At 42.2% G+C, this 20063-nt stretch overlaps 1 protein-coding gene across 8 annotated transcripts in view; it reads right to left on the bottom strand.

Moving 5' to 3' along the window:
• DENND1A (DENN domain containing 1A) overlaps positions 1-20063 on the bottom strand; it is a 283149-nt gene that overhangs the window by 103111 nt on the left and 159975 nt on the right. For all 8 annotated transcript variants that reach the window (XM_090023062.1, XM_090023067.1, XM_090023063.1 and 5 more), the window contains one exon: positions 11140-11185. In XM_090023062.1, coding sequence (XP_089879188.1) covers positions 11140-11185 — 46 coding nt within the window. The remainder of the gene's footprint in view (positions 1-11139; positions 11186-20063) is intronic.

Raw genomic sequence — 20063 nt, 5'->3', positions numbered from 1 at the left:
TCACAGAGCTCCTGCTTTAGATCATGCAAGCAAAAGACACTTCAAGCACCTCCAATACATATTTTACTCCATGCACTCCTGTTTCTAAGCACAAGTGTTAGCTCCACTGAGACTCAAAAAATAAATCAGTAAGTCTTAACAGTCTACACTGAGTCTCAATAGAAGAGAAGGGTAGCTCTTTTAGTTACAAAACTGGTGTTTAGGCTAAGGTAGGATCTGGCTTTGCCCTTCCATCTCAACCACTGCTGTATTCACAGATAAGGTGAACTTTGAGTAAGACAGTAAAATTAGGGATAAAGGCGAGGGAAAGGAAAGCTAAACTCTTTCCTTAATTCTCAGAGTAGGAAAAATCAGCTGTCCAAACTTCCAGCATCATTAGCAAATACAAGTGAAATGAAGTCTGAAGACTTGCCTGGAAACTCGTGAGATTTCCAGACCACCACAGACATTACAGAACACAGATTTCAGAGACACTGACCTCGCAAGCATGCATGGGATCCTCCCACCGCTCCGAATAACCATCCTTCTTTATGTAGCACGAGTTTCTGAGAGCAAACTGCTCCTCCACTCTTTTGCCAGTCTCTGTATGGCAAAACCATTTCATGTAACGGTCTAACTCACATTTTGCCAAGTCTGTTTTCCAAGGAAGTGGGAAGTAAGCATGCTACCAAACTGAGAGCTGTTTGGGGATTCTCTCATAGCTAGACTATTTGAAACTTTGAGGAAAAATATTAGGTTTTCACTTCGAAGACTGATCCAGAGGGAAGCAAGCTGTATGGGTTATGGAACCAAGCTAAAAACTCCAGGTTCTCTGGGCCAAATAGGGACGAACAAAAGGACTCCCTCCTTGTTCCTTCTGAATTGCTTTCAGTAAAAAGGAATGGGGGAAACAAACATGGGAGAGAAACACCACAAAGGAAGAAGGAGAACAAGTGGAATGTTTTTCCTGGAACAAAAAATCTTTTCATGTTTCTGTTTCTACAAAGGGCAAAAAACCTCTACAGAGTAAGCCCCACCGCACATCCCCTCCTCTCGATGGAAAGTTGGAATAAGTCTGACACAGTTCCCACTCCCTGGGTGAAAGCCCTGTCTGCTAATCTAGTCTGAGTGTTTATGTTTCTTACAATGGCACAAGGATGCATAATAGAAGAAAGGCACGGCCTGTTTGGGAAAATAATAGCCATTGGTACCTTGGGCCACTTAAGTACCTGAGGGCACCCTGTGGTCCAAATCCAGAGAAGAGAAGGATGCCAGATCCCATTTCCTCTCAAGCAACATTAACTGAACTGCTGATGGCCCCAAGAATTGAATTGAAATATTTGCTTCTAACCACTTTTTCCACACAACGTGGGAGTTGTGTCCACCTATTACTTTTAGATTCAGTTATTGGTGCCAAAGTACCATATTTATCTATTTATACAGTAGAGCTTTACTCTGATCTGGTTTTTCCATCTGTGGTTTACCACCAGACACAGAAACAAGGGAATGGTCCAAGCAGATCCACCGAGATACTCAGACAGCTGAATCTCCACCATAATCTCACCCCAGAACGAAAATTCTTCCCTCTAGGAAAGTCGAGCCATCCTCACCCAATGTCTACAGTACCAGGAAGGGAGGGGGGGAAAGAGGGGCTTCCTATGAAGCAGGAATCCAAGATCATTTGATCTTCTGCAAAAACATCACATTTAAAATGCTTCCAGAGCAAGATGACTCAGACTGACACTTGGGATGCACTAATGACTTTCACAGAGTCACCAGTTTACACTGGCACAAATCCAGCCAAAAAAGTAAGGACGTATGAAAGAAAGTAGCTGGAAAAAGAGAAAGGGAAAAGGTCAGAAAGGAGCAGAAGAGCCTGTTCAAAATGAACAAGGAGTCACTTTCCATAACTCCAGAGAGCAGGGCCCAGCAAGTTGTTGAGAAGTTGTACTCGAACACTGCACACCAGAAAATAGTGTGCTTGTCACATGGTGACAGCTCTCAGTTGAGGGCCAGCAACAAAAGCCAAGTCTAAGGAGATGCAGAAGAACCATGTGGGGGAAAAAATGTGATTAACATTAAAACAATCAAGAGTTCAGAAACTGGCTCTGCAGTGGCTGAAAAATTAGACATGAAGCCTCTCCTCCAGACACTGCTCAATGGGTTCAGATACAGAAGAGGTTTCATAGCATCACCCCAGAGGGCATCAAAGCACGGGATCTGGCACATTTGATCGTTTTAACGCGAGGGAGATACGTCAGGTGCCGGGGCTCTGGCATGGTGCTGACTGGATCAGCTCCAAGAAGGACAATGCCTGGGCATTAGTCAAAGTCATTAGCATCAAATGCACAGTCATACCAGAAAAAAAATCCAAACTGGAACTACAAAGTATAGTCAGGGAGATTTTCCATTAAATAGTAAGCAAAATATTATCTTCCTAGAAGTGTGCCAGTCTCCTAAATAAACAAGCTGGCTACTCTTAAAAACTGTTTGAGGAAGCCCTTTTAATCTTTGCCCCTCAAACCACGGAGATTCGGGTCTTAAGCCAATGCTTCGGCTCAATTTAAGCATGGTGTCACAACGCAGCCAGAACAGATGTTTAACACACATTGGTGCAAGACGGGCTGCTACATGAGTAGCTTGAACTTCTAGAAGTTTTGGGCATCAAAAGTCCACTGATTTCCAGGACAGATGATGAATTAAAAGACAAAAATGCCAAGCTACTTATTAAATAGCCAAGTCTGTACTTTGAAGCCAATATTTCAGAAACAACAGCATAAATGTTCACTATTAATCCAATATTTAATGATAAATAGAAGTAATGGCTGCTGTATTCCCTGCCACAAATTTAAAAATCTCCCACTGTCTGCTTAAGCTTCATGCGCTATGAACAAGTTTGTCTTATGCATAAAACCTAGCCAGGGGCATCTCTTTTGTTAAAACACTTCCCTTCGTTTTTCTGAAAACTAATGAAGTGACTTTGCTACTTAAACGGGCCTTCTTAAAGGAGCAGACCATCTAAGGCATTTAAAATGAGGTCCTGCCCAAGTACTGTGTCCGATTTTAAAGGAAGGATATTCCATTTACTGCTTTCCTCACAAAAGAAACACAAGTACTTCATGAAAATCAAGGTACTTCCCTCCCCACCCTCAGAAACCAAAAGGTCATTTAGTTGGCATGCATCTGATAAACTCTAAAGTAACCCAGGAGTCTCACTTCTTTTGGGAGTCAGGAAGCTGCAGACAAACTGATTTGCTCCTTCCTGTTTCAGAAAATTAAAAATCTCACTTATACTCAAAGGACTCTTGAAAGCTTCAACAAAAAGGTCTTTAGCAATGTGCTTAACCAAAGCCAGAAGCTTGTCAAAACCAAGTGCCAGAAGGACAAGACAGAAGGCTTGAAACCTCCCCTGGATTCCTGCTGCAGGACCAGTGGTGACCTAGGCGTACAGGCAGGGGAACTTGCTAGTGAAAGCTTCTGTAACTGGGGCAGATGCAGATTCCTCATCTATCAGCAAAATGATGTGGATCTCCATAAACCGTGCATGCCATAAACATGCACAGTCTTGGCAGGACTTGATATCTATCTAAAGCTCAGGTTCATCTCAGGCTTTGGCAGATTCTACTACTGTAATTACCACCCAAGAAAGCATATGTGGACGCAAGGATTGTACATGCTCGTCAGTCTGATTCACCTCCCCACAAGGCCCAGCATTACCTTTGTCACTCAAAGCAAGGCTGGCACTAAGCTCCATTGTGCTATGGCCCTATGGGAGCAAAGGATGCAGCTTCTCTGGAAAAAGCTCAATGTTTATTAAGACAGTGATTTCACTGCAAAGGAGAGTCCTTCCATTCACAATACTCGTGACTAGTTTGAGCAAGTATCTATCAGTCCCATGAGCAAAATAAAGAGAGTCAGCTTCTAGGCTCTTACACGCTTACAATTCACCAGCTTCTAGGTTGGCTTTTGACATTGAATACACCTATATAATACACTAATTTCCATGAGCTGTAACTCCATCCAAGCCATTTTCCATAGCTACATTTTATACATGCTGTCACTGTTTCTCCCTATTTATAAGCAACAAATAATCATATTCAATTTATCACAGCCTCTTGATTGGCTGGACAAAATACCTGAAATAAAGTGCTACATACCAAAAGGAATGGGGCAGGTTGGTTAAGTATTTTACAAAAGACATCTACAGAGTAGCAGGATAAGCTCCCACCTATGAAAGTGGGATATGTACTTTGTGTAATACACTCATTGTATCTTAGAAAGTTTATCGATTCATATGTGGACAGTGGAGTTCACACATCTAATTTACTTATAAACTTTGAGACTGTGTTGATTCAAAAGTCTATAACGAAGGTTGAGGTCATTTGCACACAAAAAGAAGGCTCCCCACTTTTAACTGGATTCCTAGTAGTCATCCATAATAAAATACAGTGTGCCGAACTAGCATCTCCACCTGCCTTTTATTTTAAATGTCAGTTTTTAAAGAGTGGAGCGGTATGGAAACCTGGTTTAACAAGCGCCCTGAACCCATTGTTTATAGCCTCCATAAACATGGCTTAGTAAGAATTACTGACTTAATCAGAGTGAACTTATCTCCTGGTGAAAAGAGCACTTTAAATTTCAGAAATGGCACCTTTACTGTGAAAATCTCTTAACTTTTCAAACAAACTCCAGGGGGCCTTAAACACCAGGTCAGTAAATAAGCAGCAGTTAGTGGGATTCGTCTTACTCCTGAGCAGCCAAACACTTGAGATAATTAAGCTATATTATTTAAGAGTTCGCAAAAACTACATTCCAAAGAAAGTATAAAAATATTGTACTGAGGAAAAGGGCCCATAGTCAACAATATACTGGAAACAAAGTTATGTTCCATCAATAGCTAACTTCCACTTTAATACACGCTGGTATCACTATTTATACTCCTTGTTTACTTTTTGCCCTTCCCATCGTTTTTACAACTCACTCACTGTTGCACTTGTTTGCAGTTACCTTCATTTGCAGATCCTCGCTATGAAGTTTGAGCTTCAAATAATGCACTCTATATTTAAGATGGAACTATTGGCACTAGTTTTTTAAGCAAATAGTTCAAGTACCTGTTTGTTTTAGGTTTACCGAATTTTAAGATGAATTGAATTTAATGGTAGCTTTTTGTGACTAGATCCCAATGCTGACAAGCATATATTAACACTGAGCTAAGTTCTCTCTCCCCTATCAAAGTTAAAACTGTTCAAAAGTTTAAACAGAAATATAGGCATCCATTCATCAGTACCTAGTTTTATGTTATACCCTCTTAGAATGCAAAGTATCGTTCACAACAGTAAGTTTGAGATCCCTGTGCTTTACGACTCCCTCGCTCTTGCCTCCATCAGTCAGGGTTAACGTTTATAGTTTATTTACTTAAGAACACCAGTACACGGCAGACAGCAATGTGTCAATCTGGCTGCCAGAAGCAGGAAAAGCAACGGATATAAAATTTTATTATTTCATGCCCCAACAGCAGCCAGAAGGACTTAATGAAATCGCTCTTAGATTTACAATCTGAAATCGCTATTCAACAGACAGATATGGTTAAGCTAGATGTGCCCTTCGACCTTTCAACCCTTTGATCCTTGCACAGCAGGTGGGCTGCTACCCCCCCCTGTGCATCTTCCACTCTTCCGCCAATCTCCTAACCTTGATGTGCAGTAGCCCTGATCCTACACAGGTGATTCTCAAGATCCTTATCACAAGCAGCTGCTGCAAACTGAGTGACAAAAATCACTAGCGTTGATACGATCCAATGCTACTGGACAGAAGGAAAAACGTCTGCACCTACTGGAGAGCTCTTCAGTGCTGAATATGATAAAGATCTTTCTTAAAACTTCATATAATGTCATATGACAAATCTCTTATTAAATCTAAAGTTGTTCTTCTCATGCTTACAAACACTTTTTAGCAAGAGACTGTTTTACAAATGACTTCAAGCATTTATGACGCATTTTATCCACACCCTTTAAATCATGCACAGCAATGCTTGCCAAAATTGTGTTTATACCAAAAATGTGTATGCATATGTATATGTATACATGTGCATAACAAAATTCGCTTTCAACAGGAGTTGAATTTAAAAATCCCCTCCCTCTCCCCAATATCCATTAAGCTTCTTATTTTAAGATTTGGAAAACAGTTCCACAATTCCATAAATACAATTCTTAAAAAAATTAGATTGATAATACACTTAAACTTCACAAGATAAGCCCTTCACAAATAGTATTAGCGCTACAACTAGACAGTCCCAAGGCTAATGCCAAAGAATTCATAGTCACCCCCAGAATTTAACATAAAGTGCATGCACGTGTTTTTCAGACGCGCACACTTGGTAGTCTCTAGATCTCTGGACGAAAGTTTTCCACCCTGTTCTTGTTTACTCAGATACATCTGGTTACATAAGGGAAGGGCTACTACACTACCCACATTCTTAATCACACTTAGTGTTCCACCAAATTAAAGATTTAAGATGAATTTTAGTGAATCTAGAAGTTATGCTATGATGACCACATCTATTTTCATTGGGCTGGAGCTAACCATTTGCTTCACTGAACAGATGCAGGATTTGCAGTGCTGGTAATGGCCCATGTTGCTTAGGGGCAGCAAAAGAACATAGTGGTTTTTTCTTGCTAATAAATTCAACTGAAATATTTTGTATACAAACTAAATGGCCGTGAATTTGGCCAATGTAACTTACTTCTACTTCAGATGAAGACGGTCTAGTGATGACAATTTAAAGGTACAGAATTGTCTTTTTGTTTAGGCTGTCACTGGCTTTCTTTTTAAGCAAATATTAGTTTTTTGCCCTGAATCAAGCACGACTAAGAGATACATTATTGTATAACTTCTGTAACTGTGGAAAGCCCTGAATGGAAGATTGCACTGTCAACCATTCAGAATCTGACAGCTACAAAGGACTATCCCCAAACGTTTTTAAATGAAACCGCATGCATTTCAATTCCAGTAAGTATTCCACTAGGTCAAGGGTATTCCTCTTCCATCAGCACCGCCACACTAATATCCTCAGCTACACAAATGGCAACTAAAACCAATTCTGTCCAATGACAGTGTGCAGAGGCTGCCAGCTAAGCTGGGCATTACTTACAACACATGGGCCAACTAAATGCATCACAAATTCCCAAATAATGTTTAATATAGGTTTAGTAACAAAACTGGAAGACTGAAGATGGGACAAATTAATTTGAGATGGTTCCATTTTCTTATCTTGCTGCTATTTATCAGTACTACTACATACTTATCTTTGTCTAATATGAATTTGATTAGTACCGTAAGTGAGCTCTATTATTCATGTAATAGCCCAAGCCTTGCTTATCTAACAGCTTATAAACTTTCAGTCTTCTTTGAAGTTGCTTTATGGATTGCTAAATGGAAATCTTATAAAGAATGACTAACTAGGTGATGATAGAAAGGCTGAAAAATAACAGCACCACACAGTTCTGTATTTTCTACTAAGATTTTCTCTCGTAAATCAGCTGGAGCTCTCTGCCCTATAACAGGAGATTATCTTATCTCACTGGAGAACATTTCAGTCACAGCAAATTAGACTTAGCAGTCAATGGATCCGTTTGATATTTTAATCATAAGAAAAAATTGTCATTTTTCATTAAAGTAACTGCTCCGCCAACAATGCCAAAACTCACAGCTAACTTTCAGGTGCACGGCTGTTTGGAAAGGTCTCTAGAGGCTTGGAAAGGTCTCTAGAGGCAGAAAACATGGGTATCCTTTAAAAAAAAATTTAAGTTGGGGGAAAGGGAAGATTAACTTAAAGAAATGCAGTGGTACTTTCAAGGAAATAGACTCCTACGAGGAAGCTAATTCTTATGTTCCAAGTTACCCATGCTTTAGCCTTTTATTTCCACCTTAGTTATATCAGCATACGGTAGGCTCTCACCAAACTAATTCGGTACCCTGCCTGCAGTAATGTCTGGTTTGGATGCCAGAGGTGCCAGGACAGACCTCTGACCTATGTGGAGCCTCAGTGATTTCCACAGATTCCATACGGGCTCAGGATCCACCTGCCTGAACCCAAATGCAAGACTACTGTCTTGGGGCCTTACCTTGCTACCGTAACATGCATGTGTCAAATGCTTTGCAAGACACAGAGGATGCAATTTATATACTTTTTTTTATAAACTATTTTGTATTGCTCTAAATAAAAATCATTAGGTAATTAGAGTATCATTTTAATTGATCTTTAAACTTTTATTTTAGAAGGATGTCCTAATGAATACATTTAATGATTCACGACTGTTAGAATACAAGGAAGTATTTCGTTTCTACATTATTTTGCCAACAGAACTGTAAGGTTCTATACATTTTTCTATGTATAGAGAAAGGCACAACAAAGGAGAGTAGGCTTTCAGCAGCAGAAACAGAACAACAGATAAACTACAATAATGGCCTAATTCGACAAAAGTCCATCTTCCTTTGGCCTGGGCACAGAGAAAGTATACTTTTACTTACAAGTAAATAATAAATCAAATAGCCTATTGTGTGTGTGTGGCTTTTTAATGGCGATGGCAAAGATATCCAGGAGATGAACTGAATCTTTTCAGACCCAAACAATGTACCTCTAGGAGCAAATAGAGGACAGGCTCCCTAAATATCAGGGCTTTGCCAATATGCACGCATGTTCCAAAAGCCCTGGCTATCTGAAAGCAATCCGGGCTATGTCAGATGCTAAACATAATCTTTTCCCCTTACTTAGATATTTACATGGCTCCATCTCTGTAATAGTCGGGTGTTTGAGAGAGAGTTAAATATCATGTAAATCTAGAATGTATGCCGGTTGCACTTACACAGGACAAGGAAACAAATCTATGCCCTCACTGTAAGATCATTACCACCTTGTGTTGTCAACCAATCAATGTAGTATTTTTAGCACTATGAGGGGCATTAAAATCCATCTACAGACAGGAGTAAATCATATGCACATCCTGTCTAGCTTCTGAGGAAAAAAGGCTTCTTTTGCGGAGTTCTAAATTGGGAGGAACCTGGTTCTAGCTGATCGAATGCATCAAATCACATGTGCCCTGGTGAGACTTGAAGTCTTTTACACGGAAAAGGAAAAAAAAATATTTCTCCCAAGACTAGAAAATACGATGCACCTCATCCTAACCAGGATACTGGATGCGAATGCTTCTGAAATTTAGAAAACTGATATCCAAACTTGCAGGGTCAGGCCCACTTCTCAGTCAGGAAATCTGACTCATTGGTCTGAAACTGGGCATCCCCCAATCCTTTCTTTAATCCATTCTGTGCATCATTTTATCCCCATCTGGCACTGGTCATTGTTGAAAACAGACACATGAATTAAAAAGGCAATCTACAGTACAAACTGTTCCCTTCCCACCAGCTCTACCGCAGAGCTATAAGAGAACAACAAGGTTAGTAAGTCTTTTCTATAAGTGAAAGAGACCTATCAGCTACACAGGGGCAGGCAATTATTTTGGGTGGAGGGCCACTTATTGAGTTTTGATAAGCCACCAAGGGCCACATGACAGGTAACTAGGGGCAGATAAATATTAATTTTCTAAATTTTTTAGCAGCCCCATGGGCCGGATAGAATGGCCTGGTGGGCCACATCCGGCCCCCAGGCCGCATTTTGCCCACCCCTTAGCTACAACATAAGAACAACATTTACATGGTAGATAATTTTCAGAAACTCACGGGAGAGGGTTTGGAGAGGTGATTCCATTCTTGTATTTGGGAAAAAGATCAACAGCTGTAGGCTCTGGTGTGGTAACTAAAATGCTTTTTAATGCCTGAATGGCATGGTCTTTAAAAAAAGACTGTGACAACACCAGCCTTCACAATATGCCTGTTGTTATCATCCCTGTCCTAGAGATGAAGAAACCAAGGCACACAGATTACATGACCTGCTTAACCAGCTAGGATGAGAATTCCCAATCTCCTGGCTTCTAGCTTCATGCTCAATCCACCACACCTTGCTTGGATTCAAAATACACTGTGTGGGTTTTGTTTCCTTGTCAAGTGTGTGTGATCATATGCGAGATAAAGATTGGAGTACAGTTTTAAATTTAAAAGTGAGAGTGGCTCCAGGGCCCACAGAATTTGCTGCTTTTCAGCAAAGTGCAACTTTAAAGGTCCTTAAAATTGAATGTGTATGTTGCACTCCATTTGACCCGCTGCAAGAAGCCGTTTATGAGTTGCTGCCCTGCATGATAGAGCTTTATAAAGTAGTACAAGCACAGGGATCTATGGCTCTTGGGAGGACACAACCCTGGATGATCCCTGCTAGGACATACAGGGGAAAGGAAATCCATGACCCATGCTTGGTTTTGATGTAGGTTCCAAATATTCTTGTATCATATACTATTGTATGTGAAACATATTTCAGTGCCTGCTACACTGTAAGACTGTGTACAGCACAGCTCACACATTCAAACTTAAGTGCTTGAAGACAAACAACAAGTGAGATAGTTTACAGAGATACTGAGCACCGGTAGCTCCTCAGACACCAAGCTGGGAAAATCCTAACCCGTACTGAGGCGTACGTGCTTTCTGAACACCAACCACAGGAAATTTTTCCCCGCTGCCAGAACTGACATGTTTTTCAGACTGCCCCTATTACAGGGCGTGAATGACCAGAGGTACAATATTCCCATCCAACACCTTTTGGAAACACAGATGCTACCCACTTGTACAACTTTTGGGTGTTACTCTAATAAGACTACTCTATAACAGTTTAGAAAAGGCGATGTACAGCCTGGTCCCTATTTATGTTACTAAAGTCAGACTGCCCCTCCAGGCAGTTGCATGCAGTTGTAGCAAACTGCTTAAATAAAATAAGCTTCACACCACACAAGGTGAGGAGATGGATGCCACATGCCCCAGTTGCTGAATCTGGCTTGAAAATGGAATCAAAGGCAGTTTACCCAAAGGACTACAAAAATAACTAAGTAAAGCTTCATGATACAAACATTAAAATTAAATGTGTAAATCACACGACCAATTCCAGTTAGCTGGATTAGTCACATATTTAAAGTTCAAGTTAAACACATATGTAACCACTTGAACCGTGGACTAAATCACAGAAACACACACTACTCAGAGCTGGTGAGGAAGACTTACCTCCATTAAACTTAAGTGTATTCCAATGAGGTAGGGCATTGGGGCACTGCAAAGAAAAACGAACAGCTGGTTTATATTCTGATAATGCCAAAGATAATTAACAGACACTCCTTCCAAGATCAGCTGCAATGCTGGATACAGGGTTAGATTTTATTCAAAAATAAAAATCCAGATTCTGAACTGAAACTGAAAAATATATCCTTCTCTTCATTTTCAGCCAATGTTTCTCTTTAATGAATGCATGTTACAGTTTGCATGGTAAAGTTGCAGCACCTAAACAATAGCAGTTAAATCCCAAACAAATATCTGTATTTTGTTCCATTTTGTATTTTTAAACAAACACAGAGAATTCACAGCATACAGACAAAGAGATCCCGAACTAAAGCACTGGATATCTGTAGATCCTGGGGTCATCTAGTGTTATTGTGTAGAGCAGGGGCAGGCAATTATTTTGAGCTGAGGGCCACTTACCCAGTTTTGGCAGGCTGTTGAGGGCTGTATGGGTAGCCCCGCCCCTTCATAGGTGCCCCGCCCCTTGACAGGTGCCCTGCCCCCGGTCACTATCTTGGGACCACTGTCCCAGGGCCAGCACCACTGGGGCCCAGAGCGGGGCACAGGCTGGCAAGGGTCTGTGGAGCCGGGCTGGGCTGCACCAGTGGGGGGGAGCTGGCCCAGCTCCATAGAGCCTCTGCCGCCCGGGACCCTGCACTCCTGCCAACCTGCTCTGGGCCCCCCTGGCACTGGCCCTGGGACACCGGTGCAGGGCCTGTGCTCCTGCTAGCTCCCCGCCTGCTCACACCCAGTGCCCCCCAGGTGAGGGGCAGCGCACAGCCCTGAACCCCTGCTCACCGGCAGGGAAGAAGCTGGTGCTGAGCGGGGGGAAAAGTGGCCCCGCACCCACCCCATGGCCGGCGCTGCACATTGCAAGCACTCACAGCCCATGCGAGACTGTCTGGAGCAGGCACAGGCAGCCCCAGGTAGGCTGCAAGCGGCTGTGGCACGGGGGTGGGCGAGGGGCCACTTTTCCCCACGCTCAGCACCAGCTTGTAACTCACCCCACTGTCAGCCTGGCAGTAGTGCTGGGTTACAAGGCAGTGCTAAGTGCAGGGGGGAAGGGAGAAAGCAGCCCCTCCCCACCCCATAGCCGGTGCCCCACGCTGCAGCCACTCACAGCCTGCCTGGGGCTGCCTGTTCCTGCTCCGGACAGCCCCGTGCAGGCTGCAAGCCCCTGCAGGATGGGGTGCCAGCCATGGGGTGGGTGAGGGGCTGCTTTTCTCCATGCAGGGAAGGAGCCCAGGGAAAAGCTGAGTGCAGGGGGGAAGCAGCCCCTCCCATGCCCGGGGCCCGGCGCTCACAGCCTGCATGGGGCTGTCTGGAGTGGGCACAGGCAGCCCCATGCGGGCCATGAGCAGTTGCAGCCCCACACGGGCCACAGCTCTCACCCCCCCACTCCTTTGCTCCTTCCCTGTGAAGGACCACCACCCCCCTTACCTGAGCTTCCCGTGCTGGGCAGCCACATGCTCCAAGCCCAGAAACCCCAGCTGGGGTATCTGGATGGAAGGTGGGGTTGGGTGGGTGGCCCCCCGCTGTTGTTGGAGCCTGCTGGGCTTCCCCTGGGTCTTACTGCCCTTGGTTCCTGCAATTTTTGACAGGAACCAAGGGCAGAGAAATATTAATTTTCCAAATTTTTTTAGGGGCCCTGTGGGCCAGATAGAGCGGCATTGCAGGCCGCATCTGGCCCACAGGCTATATTTTGCCCACCCCCTGGTGTAGAGGGTTATCCGTACAGAGTAGTATGTATTGATTTACTTTTATATGCATCATCCAATTACACAGGCCATCAAGTCCCTGGGTATACGCATTACAAAAAGAGAGCATTTTAATATTAACTTCTGAATTCAACAGATTCTTTTGGTTAGTGACACCCACACATTAGAAATGTTTTAGAAAAAGTCTTTGGATACAACTAGGAGATGATTCCAGAGTCCTCATGACCTCCAAAAGATATAAGTTGGCAACAGCAATTTGGCTTAAAGGCACTATATTAATACGTGAACAGATTCTAAGAGCAAGTATCTGCCCCCAGATCTGGGTGTGTAATTCCTGATATCATACAGCACGTTAAAGCAACAAGTTGGTCTGTTCCACTTTGTCCTGATGAAAATATTGACAGCAGTCAGAACAGGACAAGTTAATACGAAAAAAGACCCTGAAGGGGAAAATGATCTTTTGGCATACAGCATCTAGCATATCTAGCTTTATTAGAGGACTCTCAGTCAACTAAGCTGGGAAGGCTTCTATTTTTATTGCTGATCCCTCCAATGCAAACAGACTGTCTATTAAATTGAAAGGACACGGGCACGCACAATTTTTACTCTCGGGACTGAGTAAAATGACCCCTCATTTGATTTTGGACTGTAGATTTATTGAAGAAGGTTCGCTCTTCTCATCTTATGTGAAAAGAGGGAGAGAGATGTCATCATAGTGACTTGACTCAAAATCTACTATGTTGCCTTCTCATGGAAGAGCAGACAGCAGCTCAAAAACGTTGCACTGGCAGCATTAATGGAAAAAAAACTACCAAAATCTTATACGGGAATTTTTTCTCACCACCATCAGTGAACACAGGAGCCCTCATCGTACTAGCTGCTAAAAAGATGGAGGTAGCCCCTGCCCTTGGAAGTCTACAATCAAAACTTTGAATCACTTTGTAAAAAGACATTCTACCTAAAAATTTCAATATCCTACAAACTCAACCTTTTCACTCAAGCGTTCGATTTCACATTGTGAATTACTAAGTTTTAGGAGCCATAAGAATGATCCCACCCTGGTGTTTTCCAATATAGCAATTTAAAACTATCCACCTTCTAGAAAGTAACTGTCTACTTTCGTTTCTTTAGCGCAGGGAGAACTCTGGGGTTTCTGGTTCACTGAGAGACCTACAGGTCAGAAGCAGTATTTGAAATCATGCTCTTGAACACTAACTTGTGCAGTGTTACAAGGTGTACGCATTACAGGTTAAACGCAACACAGGAAATGCCATCAAATTGGAAGGTATTTTGTTTGTCACTGGTATGCTTTAATTGTGGGAAATAGAGATGTCCTTTACACATACTGCTTTATTTCTAATGGCCACATTCCAGGGGCAAGAAAGTGTCCAACAATTTTAAACTCAAAGTGTAAACCATTCGTTTAGCTGCCAGCTGCACAAACGCTTAACTTCCCTATGTGCCCGGCTGTGCTGTCCAAGCCTTCTCCAGTATACACTGAAATAAATGTGTTTCTAATTAAGTAGCTTCAGGAACATGACAGCTTCAATGTCAAAAATACAAAGTCTGAACCTCGGCAGGAAGTCTTAAGACTACAAATGTCTCATCTAGTGGAACCTTGGCTAATGTAATGAAAGGAAGCAGGAAGGGCGCAGTATTCCAGAAAACTGGCCATTTATTAATGTGTCCAGAAGCACAGCCTGTCAGAGTGCATAGAAAAACTCAAATTTGTAAAAGTTAATTAACTGTATCATGTCGATCTTTCGATCTTCCACAGTTAATCAACAAAAAGACTGAGGAAAATAATATATTTAATAAGAATAACAGGACTGCTGCAATCAACTACCAACAAGTGAGATTTTGAGATGCTGGAAAAAAGATACAGCCCAAGACATCTTGAATTAAATAACTAGGTGATGAATTGCCTGTTCAGCTTACTAATCTTGAGGGGCTGAATTCCAAAGAAACATAGCACTTGAATAGGTATCGCTGTTTGGAGGAAGTCTACCTGCTTTTAACAGCCCCATTCAAGGTTAATATGTGACTACTAACTTTTTAATCATAATGTCTAGAAGTCCCAATCCCAGCCCAGAAACCCACTGTGCTAGGTGATATATAAACTCAGAACAAAAAGACCGTCTCTAGTCCAAAGCACTTCCAATCTACGAGTACAAACAGTGAAAAGGAGAGAGGGAACACAAGGAAACAAAGGGACAATACTAGTTGGCCTGATAGACAGTGAGCTCCACACACCAGATACCTAAACAACAGTCAAGTCTTTCGTAGGGAAAGGAGATTTTTAAGGAGACACTGAATGGAGGAGAATGCATAAGTTTTGCAGGTGTTTACAGGGACCTATTCCCGGAGACATGTCAGGGAGCATGAGAAACAGCATGGAAACACGCGGCTGAAAATTTAACAAGTGGGCAATGGAAGCTGGTATCAGAGCCCAATTGGAAACAGGACTCAACATCATCTCAATAGTGAATGGAAGATAAGCAGACTGGCGATACTCTGTGAAAAGTCCTGAAATACAAACTGCTCACATTCAATAGGATGGAGAAGGCAAAGCCACTGGAGACACAGAAAGAAAAGGAAGACAGAAACAGAACAGGAGAACAATGCATGCTGTAACTTTCTCAGAGTATAAAAGCAGAGCAGGGCTGCATTTGTCAAAGCCAGAATGAAGGATACTGCAGTAAGTGAGATGCAGAATGACAAGAGCTCTGACATGAGTTTAAGTTGTGTGGATAATGAACGCCTTATTTTAGATGCGATGCAGAAGGGATCTGCAAGATGTAGACATAGCTTGGCTATCCCAGAAATAGGGATTGAGCAACAGGAATGCTGGTAGTGCTGTTCCTCATGATCAAGGAATGAAGTGGCATGGAAGAGATGGTTTGGGCTGAAAATGTCTGCAGCCATCTTCAAGGAGATAATGTCAAAAAAGAAAGACTTCAATTTTGTTGGAAGGAGACAGGTCTGCAGCAGGGACAAGCGTACACCAGATCTAGCATCTGTGAGTGAGACTACCCAGAGGCAAGGTATGCTGCGAGGAAAGCGGGCAAAGGACAGAAGCTGTGAGCCCCCTAAAGAAAGCTGGATGTGGAACGAGGAAGAGGCTGCAAAGGACACGTTGGCAGAGTAGAGAGAGATACAGAAGAACAAGGACAGGAGAGTCACAGGTGTTAAAGGAGAGCAAGTTTAAGAAAAAGAGCATAGTCACCCTACCAGAAGCGGCTAACAGGTCAAGGAGAACCAGGATTGAAGACTGGTTGACTCTCCAGCTAGGAAAAGGTTGGAGACTGGCGACAGCCATTGCACTGGAGTTTCAATAGCAAAAGCAAGATTGAAGAGGGTTTAGGACAGAGTTGCAGGAGAAGAGCTGCAGACAGAGGCTGCAAACAGCATAATCAATGAACTCAGAGGTGAAAGGAAGATGAGAGAGCAGCTGGAGAGGCAAATGGGGGCAAGGACATGTTTTTTCTTTTAAGATGAGTGACATCAGACATACTTATTGTCAAGAGAAGAACCCAATATGACATGAATAAGCAGGTGAAGGAGATCATGAAAGGTCACTGGAGGAAATGGGGGAGGGGGGAAGCAGGAATTAGAAACAAAGAGCAGAAGAAAAACCTCCTCATACGATCATAATGATACCCCAAGTTTAAAGAATAACATGAAGGACTGCCATGAAATATTGATATACCTTTAATTTTGTGCATTATTTCCATACAACAGTGTCAAAAGGTCTCTTACTACTGGCCATGGAACTTTGGATTGAAATGGTTTTCTGACTATGCATCAAAACCACAGCAGTTTGGTATACACAAGTAAATTCTCACATGGCTCATGAGATTATTGTCCAAAAAGCCTATTAGCATGTTTAAAATATGTACCATTTTAAGGAAAACCTAATGCAAAGTACTTTTCCGCTAATGGCAGCGAGTGCTTTAGTCCGTTCTTTCTACCACCATTCATGTTTCTCCTGGGAAAGAAATTAATTGAGCCTGGACTCCTCTCTTTCACAGCATATCGGAAGCCATGACTGCTTAAGACTTTATATAAAGCCCTACTGTCAACTGTGTTCTGCTACTTGAAAATAAATACCTGCCATTGCACATCTAGATACCTAGTGTCACCCCATCTCATAAATGGTCTCAGTACACTGAGATGGCTCCTTCAAGCCCCTATTTAGGTCTAACAGCATGAAAAAACTAAGCAGTTTTTCATACTTCCCCAGTTCAGCCATGTATATTTCAGCAATTTCCAGTAAGGCTATGGTGAGCTTCAGCAGAGGGCATCCGGTGCAGGTATAGAAGAAATGTGCTTTCACATGCTCTAGCCCCTCTAAATCATGATGCAGATATGACAGATCCTCTCTCTCACTTCAGTTTTCACTTATTGTTCAACACTACTGCTATTCTAGTCCTGGGGCTTCCCACAGCTACGACTACCAATTACACAGAATTGCCTAGTGGCAGCCAATATCTGTTAAGTGCAAAATTAAAAAGCACTAATTTCCAGCACACACATTTACTGTTTAAGCAAAACGCACGCCTGGATCTTTGGAAATGAAAAGGTAGGCCATTAATCCACTGTGCCAACACTGTTTCCCAATGAGAAAAGGATTATTTATAATCAAACGAGTTATACAGGTAAATATCAAATAATTAGAGTAGCAATGCATAAGCATGAATATGGATATTGTGGACTTAACGGCTATACATTGCCCATTCATTATAACTGCATTTTTACAATTTGTTTAATTTCTTTCCTTGGGCTAACTAGAGACCTCTTAATTATGCTCCCAAGAGGTGGGCGACTACTAATTGGAAGAGAGGCAGGTGAAATAGAGGGATATTTATTCTCAAGTGCAAAAAAATATTTAAAATACTGCCATTCAATACAAAATGAAATTTAAAAACCACTGACATCAAGAAGAGACAATGTACTGCTGCCCAGGGAGTTACGTGACTTTGCCAAGTTATTCCAGGGCAACAAGCACTTATCCTGGTTTTTGTGCATCACGCCAGCTCTGTAGGTGTCCAAACATGTGAACACTGCCTTAATCTGCTCTCCATATGCCCATGAACTGGGGCTTTCCTTTGCAAGCAGTGTCACTGATTCTCCAGAGACCTACTCATTAAAATGGGGCAAAATATGACCCCAACCTTTCGGATAGCTGTTGCAAATTAAACAAATTCTAATACACTTTATTTTAAGAGGAAGAACCTAGAAAACAAACAATGAAGGAACCAGAAGAATCACCACAAAGGCCTTTAGTGCAGGCACAGAGAAGAACCAGACTGGCCACGATGCCTAGAGTTTGGACATGAACTAAGTCCCTTGCTCCCTGAGCGGCAGAGGGAGTGCCTGCTCTCTGGTTACCCTCCCCAACCAGATGAAGAAGCGCATCCAACTGCATTTGGGATCCAAGAGAAAGAGAAAAAAAAACTGCTGGGAAAAAAAGACCACTGCAGACCAGCGGGTAGAAAGGATGGGAGGGGAAAAAATGAAACCCCAAACCTCACAAAGGGTCATAAAAAGGAAAATTAGAAGGGAACTTGAGTGAAAAGCAAGTAAATGGCACAGCCAATGGTTCAGCAGATAAACCAGGTCAAAGGACACATGCAGGGAAATGAAATCAGTAGTTGTTCCTCTCTCAGCCCTGTAGATCAGCATGTAAGAGTGTCTGAGAAGTGTTGGCAAAAGAACAACCACTGCACCCAGGCACCAAATCCACCCATCCACTACTTGCCTTTCTCAGTGTGAACGTACTTCTTTCACCAGGTAAATGGAAGAGTATCACAGACTACATCCGAGTAGTGGAGGCGTTGTGCTGTTGCAAACAAGAGTTCCCTTCAAGCAACAGAGATGTAGGGTGCTGTTATCCGTGGAGCATTGAGAAGCACAGAAAGATTGTATTTTTTGACTTTTCTAATGGATTCAGCAACATTGAAGTGGTTCTGGAGGGAACTGTCCAACAGTTCCTCCCCTCGGAGGGTGAAGAAATGCCAAAAACAGGGTTTTAAAGAGAAGTGATTTCAACAAGCAAGATCCGAAGTGCCACACTAACAAGAAAAAAAAAAGCATCTCTCTTGTTAACACCTAACATGCCACCTTAGCATAGGCTTTCTGAGAGACTTCATAAGTACTGGTGCCTCCCCTTAAGGCAGCATCACTATTTGAAAGATACTATATGGAATCCAATATCACAAGGTCTCTTTTTTTTAGAGTTTGTAATTTGACAGTAATTGGGGACATGGTAGGAAAGAAATATTGTGTCTGGTTAATCCCTGCCATACAAGCATGTGTATTTGGAGAGCACATTTAAGGAGATAATGAACCAGGCTGGGAATCAAAGTTGTAGACTTGAAATACAATCTTCCAGCTGCTCCAAAAAGATTAGATTCAAGCAAAAGCCCAAACTCATCCCAGATAAGAAAGACTGACTTGGTGAAACATAATTTGACATTTTGTTGCATCTCAAATTTTTTTTTATTCATGGATAAACTTTGTATGGAAAGGAGGAAAATAAAACTTCAAAATTAGTTATTAATACCAATGGACTTAACTTAAAAAGCGCCACTCAAACTTTGCCTCCAAGCTACTTCAGCTCTTCCCAATTCCCCTCCTCAGGAAAGTGAGGGTGGCAGAGTCTTAAAACTGATTCTGGAAACACTGGACAAAATAGTGTAGGAAATCTTAGTGATGACACAGAGAATGTCTACGTCACAACTCAACTCATTTGCACAGAATTTTTCTGCTGAAACAAAAGTGAATACTTGGTGCTGATCCATTCTGAAAGCTTTCAGTGACTACTAAGTGTACTTTATAGACACAAAGGTGAGTCCGCACCCCCCCGCCTTTTGTAGATGTGCCTGGGTCTTCAGACCACTCAGTCCTTGTCACAATGACCAGAGAAAGCTTCGAGAGTAGCGAGCAGAGGAGTCAATGTCGACAGAGTCAGTTAAGACCCTTGCTGGAGTAGAAGCTCTGAGTAAGATTTTTAGATTTCACTAGAGCTGGAGATGTCTCACTCCCTTAATTTCCTCTACCATCTGCTTTAGTTTCAGCTCTTTTAAATTCTTATGTCACAGCTGCAAAGTAAACAACCAGACAAGAACTGAAATGAAAATTAAAATCAAAATA

This window comes from Crocodylus siamensis, chromosome 11 (genome assembly GCF_052110815.1).
Source record: "Crocodylus siamensis isolate JL-2025a chromosome 11, ASM5211081v1, whole genome shotgun sequence".
Classification (NCBI taxonomy): Eukaryota; Metazoa; Chordata; order Crocodylia; family Crocodylidae; genus Crocodylus; species Crocodylus siamensis.
This window is presented reverse-complemented; position numbering and strand designations above follow the sequence as displayed.